Source organism: Panthera pardus, unplaced genomic scaffold (assembly GCF_024362965.1).
Source record: "Panthera pardus isolate Hobbes unplaced genomic scaffold, ASM2436296v1 HiC_scaffold_3, whole genome shotgun sequence".
Classification (NCBI taxonomy): domain Eukaryota; kingdom Metazoa; phylum Chordata; class Mammalia; order Carnivora; family Felidae; genus Panthera; species Panthera pardus.
The window spans coordinates 20,270,272-20,284,329 of NW_026526876.1; the positions used below are offsets into that span (position 1 = coordinate 20,270,272).

Sequence of the window (14,058 nt, forward strand, 5' to 3'; positions counted from 1 at the left end):
GGGGCCGCGCAGGCCTGTCCGGGCAGCTGACCCCCCACAGCTGAGCTTTGCCGAGTCCCTTCATGGCCAGGGGTCTCAGGTCCCAGCTGAGAGGCCGGAGAATTGTGCCAAGCAGGTGCCCCGCCCTGGGGTCACGGAGGGGGGGAGACAAACCTCATCCACACAGCATAATGGAGCTTCGTGGGAGAAATTCCAGGAGTTAGTGAAAATTTTATTACTGCCCCTTTTATAGCTCAAATGAATCTGAATACAGGAAAATGATAATAGCACCGTTAGGCAAAAGCATTCTAATCCTCGGTGTCATTTTAATCTCCTAACCCTCCAGCCGAAATGTAAGGAAAGTCTCCCCTTCCCCTCTGTTATTTGCAAGATAAACCCATTGGAAATGAGAACCCCCCCTTCTTTCCACCCAAGGCTGGGGCTGCTTAGGCGTTCCTCACCCGCACAGTTCCAGCAGGAGGCCCTGGCAGTGACAGGGCTCAGAGCAAACGTAAGGATGGGCCATTTGCGCCCGGCGTTGGTCTCAGCCCTTACCCTCCTCACGAGGCCTAGGAGGAGGCCGCCGCCCACAGCCCAGTTCCCAGGTGAGGAAACGGAGACTCAAAGGGGCTCTGGAGCTGCCCCCGGGGTCACGCAGCTAGCGAGTGGCTAAGCCAGGTTTGAATCCGAGTAAGCCTGCCCCGGGCCCAGCGAGGTCGTAACTCATACCACTACTCAGATCTTGCAACACCGGAGCTGGAAGGGAAGGTCCAGGTCCCCTGGCAGGGTCTGCCGACACGAGGGAGATGATCTGGCTATGTTCAATGGCAAGTTTATGTGTCTACTTTTGCATTCACGGATCTGGGCCCTCCTGCACGCCGGACTCACTGCCAGGCTCTGGGGCTGGAGAGGCGAGGGTCCCCTGTCCCTGTCTTCCAGTGGAAGAGCAGCATGGGTGCCACCACACATGGGGCTGTGATGTGCATCCTCTATGCTGTAAGGGAGGCAAAGAACCTCAGAAGTCAGAAGGATGTGGAGGAGGACAGCAGGAAAAGAGTTACAGAGGACAGGCCATTTGAGCTTAGAAGGGACACAGGGCAGAAACTAACAGATTTAACACCTACATTTTTCTGGCAAAGAAGGAAAGAAAGGGCTCTCTGGGGAAAGGGAATGGAATAAGCAAAGGCCCTGGGGCACGGCCGACATGCGGACATGTCTGAAGAAGGTCGTGGTCTAGACCAGCAGGACTTGGGGCTCCAGACTCACTCCCTGGTTAGTGCTCTTTGTTCTCTGGCAGGCTGACTTATGTGCAATGACAGACCCAAGTCTCTGTGAGGCGTTGCACCTGTCTCCTAGGGCTGCCGTAACCAAGTACCTTAAACTGAGTGACTCAAACAGAAATGGATTTTCTCACAGTTCTGGGGGCCAGAAGTCCGAAACCAAGTGTCGGCAGGGCCCCGCGCCCTCTGAAGGCTGGAGGCAAGAATCCTTCCTGCATCTTCCAGCTCGTGGGGGCTCCTGGCAATCCATGGCTTCCCTGGGCGGTCAACGCACCGCCTCCACCGTCACATGGCCATCCTCTCCCTGCATTTCTGTTCCCATGTCTCTCGCATAAAGACACAAGTCACACAGGGCCCACCCGACTCCCGTTTGACCTCCTCTTAACTAATTACAGCTACAACACCCTGTTTCCAAATAGGGTCTCGTTCTGAGGTTCCAGTTAGGCCATGAATTTGGCGGGGACAGGGCAGTGCATCATTCAACCCAATTCAGTCGTCAATTTTTCTTCTCCTGGAAGTGACAAGATCGGCATCCCTTGGCTTCATCACCATTCATTCGCCATTCGTGTGTTCATTCACTTATTTCCTGAGCATTTTCTTTGCCCCGGGCTCTGTGCCCTGTGCTGGGGCCGTAGAAAAGCAGGAGGCATCTGCCCAGCCCTTGTGGCCTCTGCATGGTTCATTCTTCTTTTCTGTGTGACTTTCTCGCTGAAGGTACAGCGGGTCAAACTGGTTGGTGGTGGGCTTGGGGCATACGCCCTTCCTTCCCCTTCCCCAGGCAGCGCCCCTCCACCCCACTCACGGTTCCCCAGGGCCGTGTTGGGGCTCACTTGCACTGGCTGCCCCGGTGGCTGGGCCCCCCTGATCAGATTAATGTGTATTCAAACAAATTGATGATCCGTTCCATTAGATGCTTTTTGAACATGCTTTTCTGAGCGAGAATCCATTCGGCAGCAGCTGTGGAGGCCGAAGCATAATTGATTGGCCCACCCTCCCAGGCCCCGGCATCAGAAGGTGCCTGGCTCCTGAAGGTCACTGGCGAGGATTAGATTAAGGAGGGCGAGAGCCTTCTTTCCTGGCTAATGAAGCACTTGGCATGCAGGCAGCTCTGGGGCTGAGCTGGGCCAGGCATCTGCCAGGAGACAGTGGAGGGGCATAAATTAGCATCTCATTTGTGGAGGCAGAAGGGAAGCCAGAAGGGAGGGCCTGCGGGGCTGGGCCACTACTGCCCTGGCTGGATGGGGCGGGAGCAGGCATGCCCTGCTCGGCCCCGGGGGCAGGATGAAAGAAGGGAGCATCCCTGGGTCCCCTGGTCTTTATCAGGCATTATTCAGAAAGTGCCCGCAAACACCTGCCACGGCATGTGCTCCCCGGACGTTTCTGGAAGGCAGGGGTTCCAGCAGGGTCACGCATGGCAGCCTCTTCCTTGCCCTTGGCATGGTATTCCCAAACCTTCCCTTTCCAGGCAGCTCCAGGCTTAGCACCTCCCCACCTGGATTTGGGAGGGAGAGGGACGTGCAGGAGTTCCTGACATTGTGCAGAATGTCCCGCAGCCCCTGCGTTTCCGAGGCATCCCGAGGCAAGACTCAGTTCTTGAGCCAGCTTGCAGTGGCCATGAGGAAGCTGCATGTGGAAGGCTCCGAAGTGGGACATCTCTGAGAGGCAGGAAATGGGTGGGGTGATCCTCGCCCCCCCCCCCGTTTGATCACCTCCAAAGGTCTGTTCTGCAGAAAGAGCAGCCTGGGGGTACCAAGCACCGATGCTCCAAACGTGGCGTGCGTTAGCTCACTTTGACCTTCCCAGCATCCTCTGGGGCAGGCGTTAGAAGCTGTTTCACTGATAAGACAAGGAAGGCTCCGAAGTTACTCTGCTCAAGGTCAGACTTCAATTAGCGTAGGAATTGGGATGGAAACCCGGATTCTCTTCCCCACCCTGGGACCTTCAAGCCAGACCCCTGGAAAAGGTGGGCACCTGGAGCCTTGAGCGGTGAGTGGGTGGGGGCTTCTCTCCCTGCACCCCCTAGCCACCCCCCTGCAGCCTCCACCCCAAGGTGGCCAGTCTCTGACACATTCCCAGCCAGCCCGCCTCTCATCCCTGGATCTCGTTCTGGGGCTGTGACATTTGGGAATATCCCTGCCATACAACCAGCATGACCCCTGCTTGTGGCTTCAAACCAGGCACCGTCCCTCACTTATACCGTGAGGCCACAAGTCAGAGTATGAAGAGCAGGCCAGCTGAGCATCAGATATGGAAAGATCCAGAGCTCTGGAATCCGCCAGACCTGACTTCACGTCTGGGAGAAAGCGTCAGGTGACCAAACCTTCCCCAGCGTCTGTTTTCTCATCTGTAAAAGGGGTGATGACAGCTTCCAACTTCCTTGGAAGTTCTCATACCTCTTAACTGAGATGTTGGGCCTAAAGTGTTCCACGTATGGAAAGTTCCATGAGAAGCACGAAGGAAAGGCAGCAGACACAGAAGTGTGGGGAGAAGTGAGGCTCAGTGACAGGGGGCTCCCTGAATCCCTGCTTCCCATGGCCCAGGGCCCGGCCAGCTCCAGGGAGCACAGGGCTTTCAGCCGGGACGGGCTAGAGGGCCACGGGGGTCAACCCAGGACAAAGGTGCAGAGACCAGGGGAGGGTGAGGTGAGAAGTTTGTAAGAATCCCAACCCCCTCCCTGTTCCCAGGCATTCCAGAGATGCCCCACGACCGAGCAGCCATACTTACTGTGTGCCCAGGGACAAGCTCCAAGGGACAGGCTTTGGCACGTTTCAGAGCTGGGATGGGCTGGAATGTGCCCCTGGAAGCGGGCTCTGGAGGGCAATAGACATCTTGTGGCCAATCAGGTGGTGGGTGGAGGGCTTCACCCCAGCTAGCAAGATTCTGGCTCCAGGAAAGTGGGGTTCCCAGGCCTGGGCTGGCTGGGAAGTCAAATTCCTGGAGGCGTGGAGGGACTCCAGAGAAAGAGGACGTTATTTCGCTGGGGGCAGGAGGGAGGGGAGAGGTTGGAGTTGATAAGCTTCTTATAAGCCTGGAGCCTGGCGTAGAAGGATGACAATGCGGGTATTTAGCAGGGCAGTCAGGGACCCCTGAACTGTTACGGAAAAGGAGAAGGAAGCCCAAGACTGAGGCCTCTTGTCCGCCTCGGAAGGCGGCTCTTCCTTCAAGGGTCTCAGACTCCGGCGGTCAGGGGCCCCCAGCCGTGCCACACCCCGTGTCCCATGCACATAAAGGGCCTTCCCTTTCCTCTCTGTCCCCGGCAGGACAGGCCCGTGACTGCTCACCCGGCACTCTCCCATAGGTGCATGCAGATGCGAGCGTGTGTCTGATGCTAAGGAAGTAATCCGTTCTTGCGCAATACAACAAAAGGAACCAAAAGCTACAGAGTGACGAACGAGTCCCGTCCCACCCCGTTCTTCTTCCTAAAGCCTGACGGGAGCCAGTTTCTTCCGTAACCCCCTAGACAAAAAGCCTGTGGCTAGACAAGCAAATACATTTTTATGCTTCGAGGAAATAGAACGTGCACAAATGGCAGCAGATTACGCGTCCGTTCTGCACCTTGCTTGTTTTCACTTACTGGTAGTTCCCCAAAATCATTCCAGAGCCTGATGCTGCGGAGAATTCTCTAGCGTAGAAGTGCAATCGTTTTCCTGTAACCAGTGCCCTCTTGACGGACACGCAGGTCATTTTGGAGCTTTCACTGTTAACGAAACATAATGCTGCTAGGGGCGCCCGGGTGGCTCAGTCAGTTTGAGCACCGGACTTCGGCTCAGGTCATGATCTCTCAGTTTGTGGGTTCGAGCCCCGCATCAGGCTCTGGGCTGACAGCTCAGAGCCTGGAGCCTGCTTCAGATTCTGTGTCTCCCTCTCTCTCTGCCCTTCCCCCGGCTCTCTCTCTCTCTCTCTCTCTCTCTCTCAAAAATAAACATTTAATAAAAACCATAATGCTGCTAAGAAATGCCGTCACTTTACCCATGCACAGGTGTGTCTGTGAAGGAGCAGTCCCGGGAAGAGCTGGGGATTGGGGTGGGGGGCAGGGAGGGGGAAGGCATGCATTTTTTAGTTTCGATGGAACCTCCAGACTACTCTCTGTAGATATGGTCCCCGAGCTACAACCCCACATAGCTGTGTGCACGCTCGCCTGGGTCCCTGCGGGCTGGCCAGCACGGGGCCCTATCGTGCTTTCGGATCGTGGCCCAAGGGATAGGAAAAAGCGATATCTTACTGAGTTTTATTTGCCTTTCTCTTATCAGGCGGTTCAGCATCTTTGTCTGTGTTTCAGAGTTATTTGTAATTCTTTTCTGTGAACTGTTCAGATCCTTTGTCCAGTTGGTTAGTTCATCTTTTTCTTCCTGATTTATGGGAATATTTTTTCTACCGGGAAAATGAGCTCTTTGTCCATGATAGAAGTTGCAAATATTTTCCCCGAGTTTGTCATTTGTTGCCTTTTTGTTTATGGGTATTTTTTTTTTCCGTGCAGAATTTTTATATAGCTGAAGGTATCAATCTGTTCTATGACTTCCTGGACCTTGTCTAATACTGCATCACCTCCTGAAGACTATATATTTTTAAAACCTCTGTGACTTTCGTCTACTCCCTTTAGAATTTCATTTTTCTCGCTTAAAACACTGATGCATCCATCTAGCATTTATTTTGAGGAAACGTGTGAGGAAGAGATTCAGCTTTATTCCCTACCCCCCCTACCCCCCCCCCCCCCGCCCCAAATGTCTCCCTAGCTGTTCCAAAGCCATTTGGTGAATAATTGATCTTTTCCCCACCGACTTGAAATTCTACTTTAATCATATATTAAATGATCCCATATGTACTGAGGTCTATTTCTAGATTCTGAGTCTGTCATTTCATCAGATTATTGGTGCAAGAACACACTGTTTTAATTATTGCAACTTTATAACATAGTTCGGTATCTGGGCTTGTCTTTTTCACCTATTACACTTTTACAGAATTTCTTAGGTATTCTTTTGTCATTTTTTAAAATTTTTTTAATGTTTTTTTAAATTTATTTTTGAGACAGAGAGAGACAAAGCATGAACGGGGGAGGGTCGGAGAGAGGGAGACACAGAATCTGAAACAGGCTCCAGGCTCTGAGCGGTCAGCACAGAGCCCGACGTGGGGCTCGAACTCACGGACCGTGAGATCATGACCCGAGCTGAAGTCGGCCGGCCACTTAACCAACTGAGCCACCCAGGCGCCCCTCTTTTGTCATTTTTTTAAGTGTGAACTTTAGATTCACTTTGTCTAGTTAAAAAAACTGTAGTGTGTATGTGTGTGTGTGTGCGTGTGTTTTCCAAGTGAGGAAAAGTTTAAGGGAATGGCACCCGTATAATATTGATTCTTTCAGTATTCAAGAATTCAAAATTCTTTCTCCTCCTTTCTCAGCTCCTTCCCACTGAGAAGGTGGCTAACAGGGCTGTTGTGTACAGTTGCACAAGTAGTAAACTGCACAATCCAAGCTCTTAGACTGTGAAAGGTGCTGCCGGTACCTGCCAACAGGGCATGAGCTCTTCCCTCCTGTAGTCTGCCCATCTGCCCACACGCTTAATAGTAAAGCATGTGCCTAAAGCGTGTGCCAGGCACCGTTTCTAACCTCGTTATGTTTTTTAATTCATTTGATACAAGAAACGTATCCCCCAGTTTACAGCTAGGAGATTGAAATGCAAAAAGGTTATAAGTAAGCTCCCCAGGGTCAACGACTGGTGCATTCACGGCACAGACATCTCTCTCTGCACGTAAACGCACGTACACATGTGCCCAGACACACACTTGAACACACAAACACGTAGATACACACATAAGAGCACACACCTACACACACACACAGATACACACGGAGACTCAAGGACCCATAGACAATGCACACGGGTGCATGTGCACACCCGGCTGGCCCCCCCCCGCCCCCCACCCCAGCATCCTTTCCCTGTCGGAGCCTCCCCCCTACTGCCACACTGCCAGTCGCCCCGCCATCCCCTGCTTTTGGAAGACGGCAGGCCTATCAAGGGAAACCAGCTGGCTGCACTCCTGACATTGCTCAGTGCTGGGTAGGGCCTCCCCCCGCCAAATCCTTGTATCGGATGGCAGGGGGAGGGCGGACCACAACGCAGGGGCTGGGGGAGAGGAGCCTCAGTTCCTCCCAAGCTTCCTGGGGAGGATAACTAGGGATGGGGGATGCAGGGATGCTCGGGCTCGGTGGTACCCAGCAGGTTCTCAGGAAAGGGCAGCCCCGCCCTCCTCTTCCCAGAGTCATTATCTCGGGCAGGGCAGCCGCTGGAATCAGCCCATCCCAGCTCCTGTTGCTGGGCTCCAGGCAGGCGCCCCGGAGAGCCCGAGCACTGAACTAGAACAGGCGGACGTGATAACAGGTTGCCCAGTGAACTGGGTTACGGAGGTGAGGGGGTCTGAGTGCAGAGCGCGTGTGCACACGTGTGCACGAGCGAGTGTGCAAGCGCCCGCCCCGCCCGCCCCCTCTGATGTTCCGGCTCTGAATCAGCCATCGGAGGGATTGAATCACTAGGAGTGTTATTGTTTTAAAACAAACGAGTGATGACAGGAACTAACAGAGGGTTTTTAAAAACACAATTCAAAGGGCTCTCAAACGCTGCTGGGGAATAGGAATGTGCCTTTGAAGTGCGAATGTGCCCATTTGTCAAACAGAGGCAGAGCCGCTGCCTCAGCAGAGTGGGCTGCGGGCAAATGGGTGCCTGCTCGCCTCTCTCCCCTCTGCTGCCACCGGAGGTGGGCGGGGGACCAGGGGACCAGGGGACCAGGGGGGGGTGCCACTCCCCCAGCACACTCCCCCAAAAGAGGACCTCCTGAAGGGCTTTGGAAGGCGGTAAGCTGCAGGATGGTTGTCGGGAGTGATGCAGAGATGCGGGGGGAGGGGCTCAGCACCTGCCTGCCCTGGCTCTCCCTCCGTACACACCCAGGCTTGCCCTCCAGCGGCCCCCACAAAGAGAGCTGGTAGCAGGGATGAGGTTCAAGGAAGGCCCCTCCCCAGTAATCACAAGCTAGGCACTCATGAGATTCAGACCTGGAGTGTGGGGTGGGGGCATGATGCCAGTTGACCCGGCCCCAGACGTGTATCGCTGGTGCTCTGAGTGGTCGGTCTGCACTTGAACCCAGGGTGAGGCCTTGACGTGAATGTGAACCCACCTGCAGACCACAGACACCCAATTCTGGCCAAGTCTGAGGGTAAGAGGACAGAAGGATCAAACAACCTGGCGGTGGAGAGGGCCCGCCGGATGGACTCTGCCCATGATGCTTTTGACGGGCTCTCCCAGCCTTAGGGGCAGGACTCGGGACGTCCCTGCCACCTGACACTTGTATCAACCCACCCCTCCCCCGGTTTTTTTGTGACATTTATATTCCCTTTGACCAAAGGGCAGTAAGTGCCCCCAGAATCACAGGGTATCCAGTGGATGGGGATCTCGAGGGGAGAGCGACAGAAAGCACCAGAACAGGGCGGTGGCAGCAGAGGCCGTGAGCCTGGCGCGGTCTGGGAGGAAGGAGGCCGACAACTGGTTGGTAGGGGTGGAGGACTCCCTCTGAAGATCAAGCTCCGAAGTCAGACCAACCCAAGTTCAAGTCCTTCCCGGCCACGTGACCTTGAGCAAGTTAGCTGGCTGCACCTGCTCTGTCTGCCCAGGGCGCTAGGGCACCACGTGAGCAACCACCTGAAGGTGAGCGGTGCTAACTTGTGGCTTTGTGTCTCTGTTTACCACAGATGATGTGGCCCCCTATTTCAAGACGGAGCCGGTGCGAACGCAGGTGCACTTAGAGGGGAACCGCCTGGTGCTCACGTGCATGGCCGAGGGCAGCTGGCCGCTGGAATTCAAGTGGCTCCACAACAGCAGGGAGCTGACCAAGTTCTCGCTGGAGTACAGGCAAGCCTCCCCTCCCCTCCCTCCTGGCTGCCAGAGCCCCTGCTGTGCCCTGAAGGGGAACTAGGGTGGGGGGCCCGTGTGGCCATTTGGGGGACAGGGGTTCCCACACCAGTGCTACTGGGAGGCTGGGGTGGCGGAAGTCGGGGTGGAGGGGGGAAGACAGCCCTGCCCCAGGAGTATGAGGACCCTGCCTTGCTGAGCCCAATGGAGGGTGTCTAGGCAGGGGGCCGGACGGAGTGGCTCATGCAACAAGGATTGAGGTCGGGGAGCTTACTCCCAGCAGCTGGGCTGTGGTCATGCCTGTGACCAGAGCCCCTGCTCCCCAGCCCCCAGGAGAACTCTGCTATCTCCGGGGAGCACTGGGGGGGGGCTTGGATCCGACACACAGGTGGGGCATGTAGCAACCCGGGATCAGTAAGGGAAGGACGTCTTGTATTTGGGGGCACGGAAGTGGCCTGCCCAAGGCTTTTGGGCTTGTCCCTACTCCATGTTTGTGCCCGTGCCCTGAACTCTGGACTGGCCCTTCCCTCCCCAGGACACTGCCAAATGGGGAGAACGGAGAGGAGGGAGGGGCACAGGGTCTTAGTGAAGGGGGATTGCCGCCAGAAGCATGAGCAACGGGCGGCTGGGCCCCCCAAGCCCGGCCTGGCCTCCGGCCTTTCCTCCTGGCAATCCCTCCCTCCTCCCTCCGGCATCTCCACCTGCTTTCACCGCCTCCCCACCCCTGTGGCTGGTGATTAATCCCCAGGCCTGATGTGCATAATCGGTTTTGTTGGGGAAACAAGATTGTCTTGCCCTGGGGATGTTGATACAGATCTGCCGCCAGGGACCAGAATGCAAATAACAGGACGGTACTTAATTACTGGCCGATCTGTCCTTTCCAGAGAACCGTCCTTTTCTTTGCCAAGCAGGGAGGCCAGAGTTCAGGGCGACAACCCCCCACCCTGCCCCTTCCACATCCCTTCTGCCCCAACCCTGGACTGGATCGGCTGGTGGACGTGGCCACTTTGTCAGAGGAGGGAGCTGGAGGGTCCAGGACAGGAGGACCACATTCCCCTCCGGATGGTGAGAGGCCAAGGAAGCAGGGGGCCTTCCAGTGCTGGCCGCTCTGGGCGTTGGGTCTCCAGGGAGCCCACAAGGGAGACCAGGGGTGTCCCCCCGAGCAGCCTCTGTGGCGGTTTGCACCCGGGGACCCAGACTGCTCCTGGCTGCTACCTGGCGTCCCTGGGGCAGTTTTGACACCACAGGTGTAAGTGGCCTCCCAGCCTGCCCCTGACTTCTTCTGGCAGGAGGAGGAGGGTTGGGACTGCTAGGCTGCCAGTGTGGACAGTACACAGGGACAGCTGCTAAGGATCAGCTTAAGGATCAGACTTGCCCATGGATGCAACGGGCTTCCTCTGAAAACAGCTCTTTGTCTTGGAGGCGTCCAGGTAGTGGTCAGGGCCCCAGCTATTGATGATGGTAACGATCATCGGAATCACTGCCAATGAAAAGGAATTAACTACCTGGCAGGCATTATGTGCGCCCTGTGTGATTATCTCATTCAATCCTGCCAGCCATCCTTTGAGAACGTTCGGTTATTTTTCCCATTCGACAGATGGGCAGACTGGGGCTCAGAGACATTAAACACTTCCCCCAAGGTCAGATGGTTGAGCTGGGCTTCAAATAGAAGTCGTCCGGCTCCAGGGCTGGAAATTCTTTACATCCAGCCTCTCGCTGAGGAAGGACTGTGACCGTGGCTTCCTTAATATGCATCCCAAGCAGCTTCTACTAAGTGTGCTTTGCAGGTTCTAGAAAACAAAGCAGAGAGGGGAATGCAAATACCGTTGAGCCTCGAACAGCATGGGCTGAGCCACACGGGTCCACTAACACGCGGGCGTTTTTGATAAATACAGCGCACACAGCACTGTAAATGTATTTTCTCTTTCGTACCGTGTTCGTAATAACATTTTCTTTTCTCTGGCTTACTTTCCTGGAAGACTACAGTATGTGATACATATAGCATACAAAATAACGTGAGAATTGACGGTTAATGCTATCGGGAAGGCTTCCGGCCAACGTAGGTCTTAGTAGTTCAGTTGGAGGGGCGTGGGGGGTCAGAAGTCAAGCATGGATTTTTGACTGCATGGGGGTCGGCTCTGTCTCTTACGTTGTCTGTGGGTGAGCTGTGTTCTGTTTCAGAGTTTTGGTTGGGTGGAAATTTCAGGGGGACGCAAACACGCGTCCGGGGGGGAAACTCATCCCCTTGCCTCCTCACCCAGGAAGGCTGGCCGTGACGGCACGGCAGCCACCGGGTGCCCGAGTACAAGTCGGTCGGGATTTTGTTCTAATCAAATATGTGCTGTGCCCATAAGAAAGGTCTCTTCTCCGGGCGCCGGGGTTGGCTCAGTCGGTTGAGCGTCCGACTCTTGATTTGGGCTCATGGTTTGTGAGTTCGAGCGAGCCCCGCCTCAGACTCTGCGCTGACAGCGTGGAGCCTGCTTGGGATTCTGTCTCCCTCTCTCTCTGCCCCTCCCTCCCCTCTCAAAATAAATAAATAAACTTAAAAAAAAAAAAAGGAAAGGAAAAGAATTAGTTGTAGACATCATGTCACTTCACCCCTAAGTAGAATTTCCCGAGAATAAGGTATTGCCCTATAGAACCAATGTGCAATTTTCACACTCAGAAAATTTCACAGCGAGGGGCGCCTGGGTGGCTCGGTCAGTTGAGCGTCCGACTCTTGATTTGGGCTCAGGTCATGATCCCAGGGTCAAGGGATCGAGCCCCGCATCAGGCTCTGTGCTGAGCATGGTTGAGATTCTCTTTCTCTCTCCCTCTACCCCTCTACCCCCCGCCTCAAAAGAAAAATTTTAAATTAAAAAAAAAAAAAAAGAATGGAAAATTTCACATTGATACCTCTGTCCCAATTATGTCCTTTGTGGCCATTTTTATTATTGTTTGATACAAGATCTCATCAAGGACCACACATGAAATGTGGTTGTCATGACTCTTTAGACTCCTGAAATCTAGAACTATCCCTCATTGTTTCTTGCTACCTTTCACGGCGTTGACATTTCTAAGAGCTCAGCCAGTTTTGCAGAATGTCCCCTAGGGTAGATCTGTCCAGTTACATCCTCCTGATTAGATTCAGGTTAAACCTTCTTGGCAAGAAAATTACCCAGATGTGAGTCCTTCGTGCTTCATACCTGAAGACACTTCCTGTCACTTTGCCCCATTATTGGTGAGGTTACGTTTGATCAGCTGGTCAAGGTGATGTGCACCAGATTCCTCCACCGTCAAGGTCTGGAGGTATCGTTTTCCCTTTGTTTTTTTGTTTGTTTTGTGTGTGTGTGTGTGTGTGTGTGTGTGTGTGTGTGTGTGTGTGTGTGTTTTAATGTTTATCTTTATTTTTGAGACCGAGAGAGACAGCATGAGCAGGGGAGAGGCAGAGAGAGAGGGAGACACAGAATCAGAAGCGGGCTCCAGGCTCTGAGCTGTCAGCACAGAGCCCAACGCAGGGCTCGAACTTGCCAACTGCAAGATCATGACCCAAGCCGAAGTCGGACGCTCAACCGACTGAGCCACCCAGGCGCCCCTTCCCTTTGAGGGATAACTCGAAACTGTGACTCTTCTCCTCCCCAGAAATCTCTCACTCGGTGGTTGAGTATCCACTGAGGAGTCTAACCTGAATCAGTTATTACCTTTGTGGTTGTGATAAGCAGATTTTCTACTTCTATCTTTCCTTTTACTTTTATTTGTCATTTTGGTGGGGGGAGTAATCTTTTTTTTTAAATTTACATCCAAATTAGTTGGCATATAGTGCAACAGTGATTTCAGGAGTAGATTCCTTAGTGCCCCTTACCCATTTAGCCCCTCCCCCCTCCCACAACCCCTTCCATAACCCTCAGTTTGTTCTCCATATTTATGAGTCTCTTCTGTTTTGTCCCCCCTCCCTGTTTTGATATTATTTTTGTTTCCCTTCCCTTATGATCATCTGTTTTGTCTCTTAAAGTCCTCCTATGAGTGAAGTCATATGATATTTGTCTTTCTCTGACTAATTTCACTTAGCATAATACCTTCCAGTTCCATCCGCGTAGCTGCAGATGGCCAGATTTCATTCTTTTTTTTTTTTTTTAATTTTTTTTTTTTTCAACGTTTTTTATTTATTTTTGGGACAGAGAGAGACAGAGCATGAACGGGGGAGGGGCAGAGAGAGAGGGAGACACAGAATCGGAAACAGGCTCCAGGCTCCGAGCCATCAGCCCAGAGCCTGACGCGGGGCTCGAACCCACGGACCGCGAGATCGTGACCTGGCTGAAGTCGGACGCTTAACCGACTGCGCCACCCAGGCGCCCCAGATTTCATTCTTTTTGATGGCCGAGTAATACTCCGTCATATACATATATACCACATCTTTATCCGTTCATCCATCGATGGACATTTGGGCTCTTTCCATACTTTGGCTATTGCTGATAGTGCTGCTATAAACATGGGGGTGCATGCGTCCCTTCGAAACAGCACACCTGTATCCCTTGGGTAAATGCCTAGTAGTGCAGTTGCTGGGTCGTAGGGTAGTTCTATTTTTAGTTTTTTGAGGAACCTCCATACCGTTTTCCAGAGTGGCTGCACCAGCTTGCATGCCCAATTTGTCATTCTTTTATAAAAAGGATCTTCCCTTTCTCACCTTCCTTTAAAATAATTTAGCATCAGTATGAACTCATGGATTATTTTTCTTATTCAGTGTGTTTCAGTCTATCCCTGTCATTCTTCACTTTGATCCTCCATAGTAACCCATAATCGGCCCGTGGAGCTTCCTCGAGCTGGATCCTGGGTCTTTTTGACATGTCGCTATTGGATTTCTAGCACTTTCTTGTTTTTTGGCTCAATAAAATGTACCGGATTCACCTTTGAAATAAATGCATACT

At 53.3% G+C, this 14,058-nt stretch overlaps 1 protein-coding gene across 2 annotated transcripts in view; it reads left to right on the plus strand.

Annotated features, from left to right (window-relative positions):
• Window positions 1-14,058, plus strand: part of SDK2 (sidekick cell adhesion molecule 2) — a 264,995-nt gene that overhangs the window by 116,960 nt on the left and 133,977 nt on the right. For both annotated transcript variants that reach the window (XM_053893046.1, XM_053893047.1), the window contains exon 2: window positions 8,995-9,154. In XM_053893046.1, the coding sequence (XP_053749021.1) occupies window positions 8,995-9,154 (160 nt within the window). The remainder of the gene's footprint in view (window positions 1-8,994; window positions 9,155-14,058) is intronic.